Source organism: Emydura macquarii, unplaced genomic scaffold (genome assembly GCF_026122565.2).
Source record: "Emydura macquarii macquarii isolate MOO-44397 ecotype Brisbane River unplaced genomic scaffold, CSIRO-AGI_Emac_v2 contig_1604, whole genome shotgun sequence".
NCBI classification, from domain to species: Eukaryota; Metazoa; Chordata; order Testudines; family Chelidae; genus Emydura; species Emydura macquarii.
The window spans coordinates 92359-106706 of record NW_027131741.1 but is presented as its reverse complement, the minus strand read 5'-3'; the positions used below and the strand labels follow the sequence as shown (position 1 = coordinate 106706).

At 43.4% G+C, this 14348-nt stretch overlaps 1 protein-coding gene across 2 annotated transcripts; it reads right to left on the bottom strand.

The window, feature by feature from the left end:
* Nucleotides 1-2143: 2143 nt before the first annotated feature.
* LOC137157861 (olfactory receptor 52B2-like) lies at nucleotides 2144-7603 on the bottom strand. Of its 2 annotated transcripts, none has more exons than XM_067555299.1 (2): nucleotides 4085-4999; nucleotides 2144-2152 (listed from the first exon to the last, which is right to left on the bottom strand). In XM_067555299.1, exons 1-2 carry the CDS (start codon nucleotides 4997-4999, stop codon nucleotides 2144-2146), a joined length of 924 nt encoding a protein of 307 aa, XP_067411400.1. The 2 variants fall into 2 exon arrangements, with proteins under 2 accessions (XP_067411400.1, XP_067411398.1); XM_067555297.1 differs by lacking the exon at nucleotides 2144-2152 and adding an exon at nucleotides 7585-7603 and having other exon boundaries at nucleotides 4049-4992.
* Between the last annotated feature and the right edge of the window lie 6745 nt (nucleotides 7604-14348).

Below are 14348 nucleotides of genomic sequence, written 5' to 3'. Positions count from 1 at the left end.
TACGGAGGTCCTGTTTTCTAGACTTTTAATCATTTTTGTTGCTCTTCTCTGGACTTTCTCCAATTTGTCCACATCGTTCCTGAAATGTGGCATTCAGAACTGGACGGTACTCCAGCTGAGGCCTAATCAGCACATATCATCCTCCCAGAGGGGACAAATCCGCCCCTCTTTCACACAATCCGCCCCTCCATATCACCCAGCCTGAGGGGGCAAAGGGGTCCGACACCCCCGTCTCTGCCCCCCCTCTATATCCAGTCCTCCTCCAAAAGGGATATGTCACAAGTGCACTGGCTCTTAACGCTATATCTGCACTGCAATTAGACACTTGCAGCTGGCCTTGGCCAGCTGACTCTGGCTCACAGGGCTCAGCTAAGGAGCTGTTTAATTGCGGTGTAGACGTTTTGGCTCAGCCCAAGCTCTGGGATTTTCCCACATCACAGGAGCCTAGGGCCCAGGCTGCAGTCCAAGCCCAAACGTACACACTGCAATTAAATGCCCCCTTAACCCCACGAGCCTGAGTCAGCTGGCCCTGGCCAGCCGCGGGGTCTCATTGCACTGCAGACACACCTTGAGAGGAGCTGGGCTCAGCCCTGCCCGTGAGCTAGCAGCTATCCCTCTGCTGGTCCTGATCTGACAACTGAGTTATTCTCATTAGTGATCTCAGCGGCGAGGGGTCCGAGAGGATACACAGGGAGACAGGAAAGTTCGGTCAGAGGACCCAGGAGAGAGTAGGAAGGGGAAGTCCCTCTCCCTGGGGAGGGCTGGGGGAAGGCAGGCTTGAGCAAACTCCAAGGAGCAGGTCAGGTTTCTGGGCCCGGAGACAGTGCCAGTGAGAAACAGGGAGATCCCTGCCCAAGTCCCCAGGGAGGGGAGGCATAGGGGAAAGTGTAGGAAAGAAGCAACATAGAAACATTTGGAAGGGCCTGGGAGCAGGAGCAAAGAAGTGAAAAGTTCCTTCTTGCCCAAGAGGGGCAGAATTATTGGTTGAAATATTTGTTTGGATCGTCAGTTGAATTTTCATTACCCCAGAAGGGGATTGAATTGGGAAAGTAGCTGGAGGAGTAAGCCACTGAAGACATGGTCAGGCCATTGCAGGGCTGAGGGAACGGTCAAAAGTGGATTGCAACACCGCGCTTTGATGCCACAGAGGGACATTACCGCGGTTAGTAAATCGCTCAGTTTTCCACAAGCCCATGTTGATTTGCATTAATGAATTCATCTTCCTTTAATTGCTTACTAATGGAGTCCTATAGCAGCCACCCAATTAGTTTGCCCCAGATCAGTTTCAAGCTGATAGGGCTATAATTACCTGCTCATCCCAGCTACCCTTTTCCAATATTGACACAACATTTGCTTTCTTCCAGTCTTTTGGAACTTCCCCAGCCTTCCAAGAGTTATTGAAAGTAAACATAAATGGTCCAGAGAGCTCCTCAACCAGACTCCTCTTAAAACTCTTGAATGCAAGTTATATGGACCTAGTGATTTAAAAATTCTCTAATTTAGTAGTTCCTATTTAACACCCTCCTTAGTTACTGTTGGAATGGAAAGTGTCTCATCATCATCATAGGATATGAATACATCATTTCACTTTTTCCCAAATACAGAACTGAAATATTTACTGAATATTCCTGCCTTTTCTGCATTGTTATTGACAGTTCGATTATTTCCATCTAGTAATGGACCAGTACCATTGCTGGATTACTTTTGTTCCTAGCATACTTAAAATACTAATTTTCCTTAACTTTGCAAACCATAGACTTCTCCCCATGTCCTTTTTCTTCCCTTATCAATTTTCTACATCTCTTAGCTTCTGATACATATTGGAGGACAAACAAGATACCAGAGCTCTGTAAAAGAGCAAATATAGTACCTATCTGTAAAAAAGGGAACTAAGAACAACGTGAGGAATTATAAACCTATCAGGCTAACTTTGACGCCTGGAAAGATGATATAGCAAATAATTAAACAATCAATTTGTAAGCCTCTAGAAGATAATAAATTGATAAGTAACAGTCAGCAAAGATTAATCAAGAACAAATCATGTCAAACCAACCTAGGATCCTTCTTTGACAGGGTAATTTTGGGTAGGGGGGCAGCAGTAGATGTGATATATCTCAACTTTAATAAGGCTTTTGATACTATATCACATAACCTTCTCATAAACAAATTAGCGAAGTATAGTCTAGAGGGACCTACTATAAAATAGGTGCACAACTAATTGCAATATCATATTCATAGAGTAGTTAGTGGTCCACAGTCTAGCTGAAAGACTACATTGAGTAGGGTTCCATAGGGATCTATTCTGGATCCAGTTCTGTTCAGTATCTTCCTATATGATTTAAGCAATGGCATAGAGAGTGCACTAAAAATTTGTGAATGATATCAAGCTGGGAGGGGTTGCAAGCACTTTAGAGTACAGGATTAAAATTCAAAATGATCTTGATAAATTGGAGAAATGGTCTAAAACAAATAGGATGAAATTCCAGAAGGACAAATGCAAAATATTACCCGTAGGAAGGAATAATTAATTGCACAAATACAAAATGGGAAGTGACTGCCTGGGAAAAAGTACAGCAGGAAATGATCTGGGGTTTATAGTGGATCACAAACTAAATATAAGTTTACAGTGTAACAGTGAACATCATTCTGGGACATAATAGCAGGAGTGTTGGAAGCAAGGCACGAAAAGTAATTCTTCCATTCTACTCGATGCTGACTAAGCCTCAACTGGTCCATTTCTAGGTACCACAGTTCGGGAAAGATGTGGACAACTTGGAGAAAGTCCAGAGGAGAACAGCAAAAATGATTAAAGGTCTAGAAAACATGACCTCTAAGGAAAGATTGCAAAAATTGGGTTGTTGAGTCTGGAGAAGACTGAAGGGGAACAAGATAACAGTTGTTCTCCCTATCCACTGAGGACAGGACAAGAAGTAATGGAACAAAATTGCATCAAGGCAAATTTAGATTAGACATTAGGAAAAACTTCCTAACTGGCAGGGTAGTTAAGCACTGTAACAAATTACCTTGGGAGGCTGTGAAATCTCCATCATTGGAAGTTTTTAAGAACTGGTTAGACAAACACCTGTCAGGGATGGTCTAGAATCTAATTCCTAGTCATTTTTCTGGAATAGATGACCTATCCAAGTCCCTTCCAGTCCTACATTTCTATAATTTATTATTATCAGCTTCCCTTTTATTCCACTTGTTACATATATTTGGGGTGGGGATTTTTATAGTTATTTTCACTTCCCCTCTAAGCCAAGCTTGCTTTTATGCTGCTGTGGCTTTCTTTCTTGATTTTCGGATGGTGAGTTTTTGGTCATCTCTGGGTGTTGAGTAATAGGATATTTTAGCCTCATCAATAATTCATTTCATGTATTCCAAGTAAATATTTACAATTTGTGCATTTTTCCCCATCACCTTTAAAAATGTATTTTTCTTCCCAGAAACAGAAAGTTCACACTCCGAGCCAGAATCTCAGCTAGTGTAAATCAGCATAGTTCTATTGACTTAAATGGAGTAATGCTGACGTTCCCTGACTAAAGGATTTCTAGATTTTAAGGCCAGAACGTATTGATATGTTAATCTAGTCTGACCTCCTCCATCATACTGGTCACAGAATTTCACCCAGTAATTCCTGAATCCAGTCCAACAATTGGCTTTGTCCAAGGCCATAGTTAGGAAAGCAAGTCCAAGATACAAGAGTAAAAGACACAACCCAACACTGAGTTCAGGATGGCCGAATCTGGGTAAAAATGTATGTCTCAGAAATACAGTAATGGCCACATCTTCAGCTGGTGCCTATCAGCGAAGCTCCACTGACATTAACGGAGCAATGCCGGTTGTTTCTCTTTGTTTTCCAAATCCATACTTTAGTCTTAGGAGAGTCTCACAATTCCTCTGATCAGCAAATGCTCCGCAGTGGAACCTGAGATGAGGAAGAGACCACATTATCTAAAATAATGTTCCCATTTCCTGAAGGACCTCCCTGGAGCGGATGATTTCCATCAGATTTATTTCTAAGGGGATAGCATCCCAGTCACGGCATTCAGCACCACTGCCGTGCCTTGAAGAACACGTGGACCATCCTTTCCCAAATTAGCTTTGTTTTCACTGCATAGACTATGGGGTTTAACATGGGTGGAAGGAGCACGTAGAGATTGGCCAGTAGGATGTGAATGTGATGGGGGACATTGTGGCCAAACCGGTGTGTGAAAAATGTGAAGAACGCTGGCACATAAAACATGACTATGACACAGATGTGAGAGCTGCAGGTTCCAATAGCTTTGAGCCGGGCTTCCTTGGATGGGATCCTAAAAACAGCCCGCAGGATGAGAACATAAGACACAGCAATTAGCACAACATCTAACCCTGGCGATAAAAGAGTTGTAGTAAAACCATACCAGATGTTGACAGCTATATCAGCACAGGCCAGTCGGGCTATTCCCATGTGCTCACAGTAAGTGTGAGGCATAATGTTGTTTCCACAGTACGGTAACCTCTGAAGGAGAAAAATTGTTGGAAACATTACACAAATACTTCTAGCTAGAGCTGCCAGCCCTATTTTTGCTATCACTGAATGTGTTAGTATAGTCGTGTATCTCAGGGGATCACATATGGCAATATACCGGTCAAACGCCATGGCCAGCAGGATTGTTGACTCAGAAATAAAACTAATATGTGTAAAGAACATCTGGGTAAGGCAGGCATTGAAAGAGATTTCCTTGGAATGTGACCAGAGTATGCTCAGAGTTTTGGGCACCGTAGAGGAAGACAATATTAGATCAGACACAGCTAGCATGGCAAGCAGAAGATACATGGGCTCATGGAGGCTTCGCTCCATTATGATGACAAATAATAAGGTGAAGTTTCCAAAAAGCGTGATGATGTACATCAAGCTGAATGGGATGGAGATCCAGATGTGCTGCTCCTCCATGCCTGGGATGCCAATCAGGAAGAATGAGGCAGGATGAAAACTGGTTTGATTGAGAGCTGACATGATGTAATGAGGCTTTCCGTCTGAATTCACCCAGGGTTTCCTTCCCTGTAGACAAAGAAATAATCATAAGCCATCAATAATGAGATGTACTTTGGATTTCTATTGCACCTTTCCGCTGGGGATCCCACAGTGATTTACAAATATCATTGAACTAGGATTCACAACCAACATCTGAGTTGAGGAACCATCCTTATACACATTCTCACTAAATAAAGTAATAAAGGCAATAAACATAAGTGCAAGAAAATTCCTATACCTGAGGCATACTTTTTAGGAGACAAATCTGAAGAACTGTCCCAAATTGAGATGGCATTAGAGGAGGTTTTGGAACAAATGGATATATTAAACAGTAATAAGTCACCAGGAGCACAGGGTATCCACCCAAGAGTTCTGAAAGAACTCAAATGTGAAATTACAGAACTACTAACTGTAGCATGTAACCCATCATTTAAATCAGCTTCTGGACCAGATGACTGGAAGAAAGCTAAAGTGATGCCATTTTTTTAAGAAGGCTCCAGAGGTAATCCCAGCAATTACAGGCCAGTAAGCCTGACTTCAGTACCAGGCATATAGGTTGTAACTATAGTAAAGAACAGAATTATTAGACACACAGATGAGTACAATTTGTTGGGGAAGAGTCAACATGGTTTTTTAAAGGGAAATCATGCCTCACCAATCTACTAGAATTCTTTGAGGAGGTCAACAAGCTTGTGGACAAGGGAGATCAAGTGGATATAGACTTTGACAAGGTCCCTCACCAAAGACTGTTAAGGAAAGTAAGCTGTCATTGGATAAGAGGGAACATCTCTCCTGGATCTGTAACTGGTTAAAAGATAGGAAACAAAGGGTAGGAATAAATTATCAGTTTTCAGAATGGAGAGAGGTAAATAGTGGTGTCCACCAAGGGTCTGTCCTAGGACCAGTGCTGTTCAGTATATTCATAAATGATCTGGAAAAAGGGGTAAACAGTGAGGGGGCAAAATTTGCAGACGATACAAAACTACTCAAGATAGTTAAGTCCAAAGCAGACTGTAAAGAATTACAAAGGGATCCCACAAAACTGTGTGACTGGACAACAAAATGGTAAATTAAATTCATTGTTGATAAAAGCAAAGTAACGCACAGTGGAAAACATAATCCCAACTATAGATATAAAATGATGGGGTCTAAATTAGCTTTTAGCACCCAAGAAAGAGATCTTAGAGTCATCGAGGATAGTTCTCTGAAAACATCCACTCCATGTACAAGGGCTCTCAAAAAAGCTAACAGAAAGTGGGGAATCCTTAGGAAAGGGAAAGATAATAAGACAGAAAATATCGTATTGCCTCGCTATAAATCCACGTCACGCCCACATCTTGAATACTGCATGCAGATCTGGTCACCTCCATCTCCAAAAAGATATATTAGAATTGGAAAAAGTACAAAAAAGGGCTACTAAAATGATTAGTCATCTCTTATTAATCTTTCCTCATATGGAAGCTTTTCCATACTCCTAAAGGGGGATATGGTAGAGGTCTATAAAATCATGACTGGTGTGGAGAAAGTAAATAAGTAAGTGTTATTTACTTCTTCTCCTAACACAAAAACTAGGGGTCACCAAATGAAATTAATAGACAGCAGGTTTTAAATGAACAAAAGAAAGTATTTTTTCACACAATGCACAGTCAACTTGTGAAACTCCTTGCCAGAGGATGTTGTGAAAGCCAGGATTATAACGGGGTTCAAAGAAGAACTAGGTAAGTTCCTGGAGGATAGGTCCATCAATGGCTATTAGCCAGGATAGGCAGGGATTGCTGTTTGTCAGAGGCTGGGAATGATTAATGGGATGGATCACTTGATAAGTACCTGTTCTGTTCATTCCCTCTGAAGCACCTGGCATTGGACACTGTTGAAAGACAGGACACTGGGCTAGATGGACTGTTGGTCTCATCCAGTATGGCCACTCTTATGTTCTTATTTTACAGATTGGGAAATTGAAGTACAGAGTGTAGTAGAAAGCGAGAGCCTGGGACAGGAAGCCTGGTATAAAAGGCCTAGTGTAAGACCTATGGGCCAAACAGAATCAAGTCCTGCTAATATAAAGCTGAGTGAGCAAGAGTCAGGACAGTTCAGGCCCTGCCATGTGACAAAGCAGAGGCCTGCTTGCAGGTTCACTGTCTGACACATGAATTTGGCAAGAACAGTGCAATAACACCAGCACTCCTAACCACTAAGTTTTCACACAAACATTCCAGAAGGGTCGCGCCAGGACACCCCGATACAAGGTTACGGTGTAAGAACACTCCCCGAAGATAGTCAGGGGCACACTGACACCTCTTAAAGATAAGATCAGGGTGATGGTTAGAGATGTTTTAATTGAAGCAACGGGTACAAGGAAAAGGGTGGTAATTAACCACGTCAGAGGGGCAACATGTAACCTGTTTGTATCAGTGTATAAAGAGGGGTTCTAGAGGGGGTGTCTTTGTCTGACCTGGGGTGGATGGAAAGTCCCACCATTCACTGAGCCAAGCCCATTGCAATGAGCACACATGTGTTAGTGTGCCTGTAACCATTGAGCCAGGGCATTAGATCTGTGCTTCCTTGACATGAAACCTGGCCGAACATCCTCGCTACAGAACCAAATCTGTGGTCTTATTGGGCAGTGTATTGGAGGGCTGCTGTGCTGGCTATCTGCGCAGAGGCGGCACAGCACACAGAGGGAACACATACACACACGCAGCCAACAACTGACTACACAGAGAAGATAACACTTGCCAAGTGCACACAGCAAGTCAGTGCTAAAGCTCCGAATAGCACTCAGGGGTCCTGACACACCGCCCCCTGCTCTAAGCACAGCTGCTGTTATGAATTTGTTTTATAGTACCCAAATGTCTGCTTGGCAGGTGGCAGAAGATTATTACATAATAGTGGCTCATTGGGACCAACTGCTATTTATTATGCATAACATGTTAATTCCATTGTTACCTATTTATCCACCCACACACCCGCTTCTGCCTCGGTTTTTGGCTGTGTCTCCGTCTCTTATGTCTTTGTCGCAGAACGTAAGCCCTTTGAGGCTGGCACTGCGTCTGAGCAGAGCCCAGCGCAGGGGAGCCCTGATCACGGGTGGGAGGGGCTGGAACAATGTGGATAGTGGGGGTGTCGAGAGCCATTGAACCAAACTCTAAAGCCTCTATATGATGGAAACCAAATTCCCTATGTTTGCAGCTCTAGTGTCATGCACATAATGACAACGATGCAAGGCTCTTTATAGTACATGTAGTAGACAAGGGCCTGCACTAAAGAGAGTGCAATCTCAGGCATTAATCCTGTAAAGACCACAAATAGAGGGGAAAATAGGTGAACTTTAAAGGCCCAGTTCAGGAGTCGCGGTGTAAGGCAGTGTCAGTCTGGTGCGATGTGTAAGTTACACCCCTCATGCAAAGGGAGCAGGTAAAGGATCAGCATTTACCCACCCACAGATTGTGCAGCCTGGCACATCCATTCATGGGTCGGGGCTTGAACAACAACCTACTGTCTAGACAGCTGACTGGGGGTTGATGTTACTGCCCTGACAGAGTGCTTTACAGCACCTTACACACCACTGGTACAGACAGTCCTACCTTTAGCTGTATCCACCCTTTGCATTTCATAACTTCCTGCATCGCCTCTGAATGTGCGCAGCTGACCATGCCTGTATATCACACCGGCTAAATGTGTGTTATGTTCCCCTCTAGTGGCCGGGCCACTGGAAGATAAAAGCCAACTATTGCTGCCACCTAAAGGAGTTACTTCTTCAGCTTAGATGGTAACTGTTCTGATGACCTAGGCAGGGAGTTGTTACACCTATTTTCCTTGAACCCACACTCCAGTCCTTTTCGGCCTGTTGCACTGAAAGAAATATCCCATTCCCTGCACTGGGAACTTTATATTGAGGATGAAAAAACAGATTATGTGGTCATATTATATGGTAACACTCTTTCCATTTCACTAGTATCTCAAGAGGACATTAAACAGCAGCTACTAAAGACAGAAATTTTTAAATCAACAGATCCAGATGATTTGCAATCGAGAGTTTTAAAAGAGCTGGCTGAGGAGTTCACTAAACTGTTAATATTGATTTTCAAGATGCCTTGGAACACCAAGGAATTTCCAGAAGACTGGAAGGAAGCTGATGTTCTGACAATATTTTAAAAGGGTAAATGGGATAACTGGGTAATTATAGATAATGGAGCAGCTGAGATGGGTTTCAATTAATAAAGGAAGTTAAAGTAATTAATGCAGATCAACACGGGTTTATAGAAAAGAGATTCTGTCAAACTAACTTGCTATCTTGTTTTGAGTTTGGTTGATAAAGCTAACAGTGTTGACACAATATACTTAGACTTCTGTAAGTTATTTGGCTTGATACTGCATGACACTAATTAAAATACTAGAAAGCTATAAAATTAAAATGGCACACATCAAGTGGGTTAAAACCTGGTTAACAAACAGGTTTCAATATGTAATGTAGATGGGAATCATCATCAAATGGGTGTGTTTCTGGTGGAATCTCACAGGGATCAGTTCTTGTCCCTGTGCTATTTAATATTTTTATCAATGACCTGAAAGAGACTGTAAAATCATCACTGAGAAAGTTGGCAGATGATAAAAAGATTGGGAGAGTGGGAAATAACGAAGAGGACAGGTCAATGACACAGACTGATTTGGATCACTTGGTAAGCTGAGTGGAGGCAAACAATATGGGTTATAATATGACTAAATGTAAATGTATACAATGAGTAACAAAGAATGCTGGTCATACATACAGGCTGGGGGACTCTATGCTGCGAAGAAGTGACTCTGAAAAAGAGTTGGGGGTCATGGTGGATAAGCAGCTGAACATGAGCTTGAGGTAACACCGTGTGGCCAAACAGACAAATTAAATTCTTGGATGCATAAATGGAGAAGTAGAGTAAGAGCAGAGAGGTTATTTTACTTCTGTATTGGGCACTGGTTTAGCCACTGTTGGAATACTGTGTCCAGTTCCGGTGTCCACAATTCAAGAAGGTCAGTAAATTGGAGAGGGGTCAGAGCAGAGCCCGAGAATGATGAAAGGATCAGACAATTGTCCTTCTAGTGACAAACTTCAGGGGCTCCATCTATTTTGCTGAACAAAGACAGGTTAAGGGGTGACTCGATCACAGTCTGTAAGTACCTACATGGGGAATGAAGATTTAATAATGGGCTCTTCAGTCTAGCAGAGGAAGGTAAAATATGATCCACTGGCTGGAAGTTGAAGCTAGACAAACTTGGACTGGAAATAAGGTGTCGATTTTTAGTGGTGAGCATAATTAACCATTGGAACAACTTGCCAAGGGTTGTGGTAGATTCTCCATCACTGAGAATTATTAAAATCAAGATTGGAAGTTTTTCTAAATGCTCTGCTATTGCGGGGCAGGTCTCTGGCCTGTTATTGTGGTGGGCTGGGTTAAACCACAATATTGTGGGGGGCTGAGTTAAAATCTCGTTCAAGATAATATGTGAACACACCCTTCATTTAAGATAGTTGTGGGGCCACACCCAGGGTGATGGAACAATGTGTATAGTGGGAGTGCTAAGATCCAGTGAACCAAACTGTAATCCCTGTATATGATGGAAATAACTTCAAAACAGGGGCTGCGGGACCCCCCTCCCCCCCACTCCAGCAACCCTAGCTAACCCTAACCTAAGAACATAAGAATGGCCAGACTGGGTCAGAGCAAGGGTCCATCCAGTATCCTATCTTCCGACAGTGGCCAATGCCAGGTGCTTCAGAGGGAATAAACAGAACAGGTAATTATCAAGTGATCCAACCCGTCACCCATTCCCAGCCTCTGACAAACAGCAATCCCTGACCATCCTGGCTAACAGCCATTGATGGACCTATCCTCCAGGAATTTATCTAGTTCTTCTTTGAACCCCGTTATAATCCTGGCCTTCACAACGTCCTCTGGCAAGGAGTTCCACAGGTTGACTGTGCATTGTGTGAAGAAATACTTCCTTTTGTTCGTTTTAAACCTGCTGCCTATTCATTTCATTGGGTGACCCCTAGTTCTTGTGTTATGAGGAAAAAATAACACTTCCTTATTTACTTTCTCCACACCAGTCATGATTTTATAGATCTCTATTAAAGTTCCAGCATCTATGGCCACCTGTAATCAATGGCCATTAGAATCTGCCCAGGAACTGGTACCATGTGCACAGGAGGTTCCACTGGATATTGTGTCCAGCTGTGTGTGTGGGGGGGAGAGTACAAAAGGGGGGACCAAGAGGTGGGAATGAAAGAACACACAGAAACTGGGGACGGACAACAATATAGAGTTAGAGAGAAAAAGCAAGGAAGCCAGGCACAGGACCCTGTGAGCTTAGTGTGAGCCTGGAAGAAGCTAGAGAGAGATCTTTTGCGGTCTGCTGGCTAAAGTGGCCTGGGGCTGTATGAAGAAACTGCTCTTTTGGTTTTTGCCTCCTTCTGTGGTCAGAGATTGCATCAAAGGGAAATATCAGGCTCTGTCAGTTTCTGGTTTGAACTGGAACTTCTCGCAGTCCCAGAATGTGACTAGCTGCTCCAGTCAAAAAGGGGGAAACGTTAATAATCAGCCTGGGTGCTCTTCAGAGCAGGGACTGTGTTCTCTCTCCTGTGTGTTTGTACAGCACAAGGCCCATCAGGGCACTTGTCCCACCTGGCACCTTCGGGGGTTGCTGTCGTATAAATATTAAATAATGATGAGCAGAACTGAGTCTGTCAGGTCAGAGAACGGCTGTATGTCTCAGGCAGTGACGCTGTATTATACACCCTGCTTGGGCAAGTGTCTGCATCTCCCAAGGGCATTTCCCCTGCATCAGCGGATCCCCTGTCTCTCACTCTGGCATTCAGCAGCATTTAGTGGGCTGAAAGTGGCTAGAGAGCTGCTCTGGACCCAAATGTTTCATGCAAAAGACTCACCTGGCTCCTGCCCCAGCCGGGGATGAGGAATCTCTGCCTGCGATCCAGGCGGGGAGCGGCAGGTCACGGGGAATCTGCACTGACCAGTGCTGAGACACAGGGATATTTATAGTGCAGCCTTGGGAGTCCCAGTGGATGGCTCAGAGCCAGCAGGGAGCACCAGGGTCTTGCTGATTTTAACCCTGATTTAGCTGGTGAAGTGTAGCAGCAAATTAACTCTGTTTGAGCCTGAACTGCCTTTTGACAACCCGCCTGGCATCAAGACACCTTCTAATGTTATCATAACTTGCAGGTGGTGTTGTGATTGGCAGTCAAAAGGTACCCGGTTCTAGTCACAGGTCCCCAGGTGTGTATGTGTGAATGTGTCTGTTATCTGCCGCACATGGTTTTGTTACCATGGACTTGTTGGTCTGAAAGTTCAGCTGGAACATGAACGTTGTTAGGACTCTTTCTGTCGTGAGATGAGAGAAGAAAATCCAATGGAAACACAGGGTGGGAAATGAAGAACTGGGGGGCTGGGCTGCACGAGAAACAAATAGAGAGATTGTGCAAAAGGGGCAGAGAGAAATTCTAACGAGAAATGAAAGAAGCCCAAACCTGGATTCCTAATGTTAGGCATCTAAATCCAGTAAAAGTGGCCTGGTTGCTCTTAGCGAGAACGTTATGCGTCTTGCTTTCTCAAACTAAATCAGAACATGATGGGTTTAAATTTTCAGGAAACAAAGTTTCAAAATTAGATTTGCCCAAAGAATGAAGCTGTTCACAAAGCCTTGAACTCCTGGCAGTTTGTCCATTCCGAGCTCATATCAGCAGTAAAACACTCTAACCGCTGTGTAAATGTTTAGCAGAACAGGATTCTGCATGGAGGGGTTGAATCACAGAATCATAAGGACCTCAAGAGGTCCACTAGTCCAGCCCCTGCACTGAGACCAGGAAAACCTAGATCATCCCTAGACAGGTGTTTTTCCAGTCTGGTCTTAAAGACCTCCATTGATGGGGATTCCACAACCTCCCTTGGAAGCCTATTCCAGTTCTTACCTGCCCTTACAGTTAGGTTTATCCTAATACCTAACCTAAATCTCCCCTGCAGTAGATTAAGCTGATTATTATCTGTCCCACCGTTAGTGGGCATGGAAAACAACTGATCGCCATTCTCTTTATAACAGCCCTTCACATATTTGAAGACTGTTACTTCATCCCATCTCAGTCCTCTTTTCTAAAGACTAAACATGCCCCAGTGTTTTTAACCTGTCTTCATAGGTCAGGTTGTTTAAAACTTTTATCATTGTGGTTACTCTGCTCTGGACTCTCTCCAGTTTGTCCAAATCTTTCTGAAAGCATGGTTTCCAAAAATAGACACAATACTCTGGGTGAGGACTCACTAGTTCCGAACAGAGTGGGACAATGGCCTCCCTTCTTACATACAACCCTCCTGCTAATTCACCCCAGAATTATATTAGCCTATTTTGCCACTAATTATTAACTGATATTTAATTTGTGATCCATTATAACCTCCTGATCCTTTTCTGAAGTACGACTGCCTAGCCAGTTATTCCCCATTTGTAGCTGTGCATTTGATTCTTTTCCTTCCCAAGTGTAGTACTTAGCCTCTGTTTTTACTGAATATCATTTTGTAGATTTCAGACCAATTCTGTAATTCGTCAAGGTCATTTTGAATTCTAAATCTGTCCTCCAAAGTGCTTGCAACCCCTCCCAGCTTGGTGTCATCCACACATTCTAGGAGCATAGCCTCCACTCCATTATCCAAGTCACAAATGCAAACGCTGATGATATTGGACCCAAGACAGATCCCTGTGGGACCCCAATAGCTATGTCCTCCCAGTTTGACAGTGAACCGTTGATAACTAGTCTTTGAGTACAGTCTCTCATTAGTGGTGCAGCCACCTTAGAGTAATTTCATCTCGAGCTCATTTCCCTAGTTTGTTATATTCCCAAATGACATTCTCATAAGCAAACTCCTCGCCAAAATCAAGATCTATGATGTCTACTGCTGCCCCTTTTCCAGTAGGCCAATAAGAAGGAAATTAGGTTGCTCTGACATGATTTGTTTTTGACAAATCCATGTTGGTTATTCATTATAACCCTATTATCCTCCAGGTGCTTACAAACTGATTCTTCAATACGTCATTCCAGCATCTTCCTTGTGCTGTCAGACATTCGGATGTTCTTAATGGCTGAGTTATCACAGCCAGATTACAAATGCATACAGTGCACAGCAGATGGAGCTGCTGCGCCAAAATGATCACTTTTGGATGGTTTGGGTTAAAAATCACACTGGCATTTGAATGGAGGGGTAAAGAAATGTTGCTACCCTTATTGTATGAATAAAGGGCAGCAGAACTGTGCTTAGCCTGCCCTGCTTGAGGGGGGTCGCCTCCAGCTGAA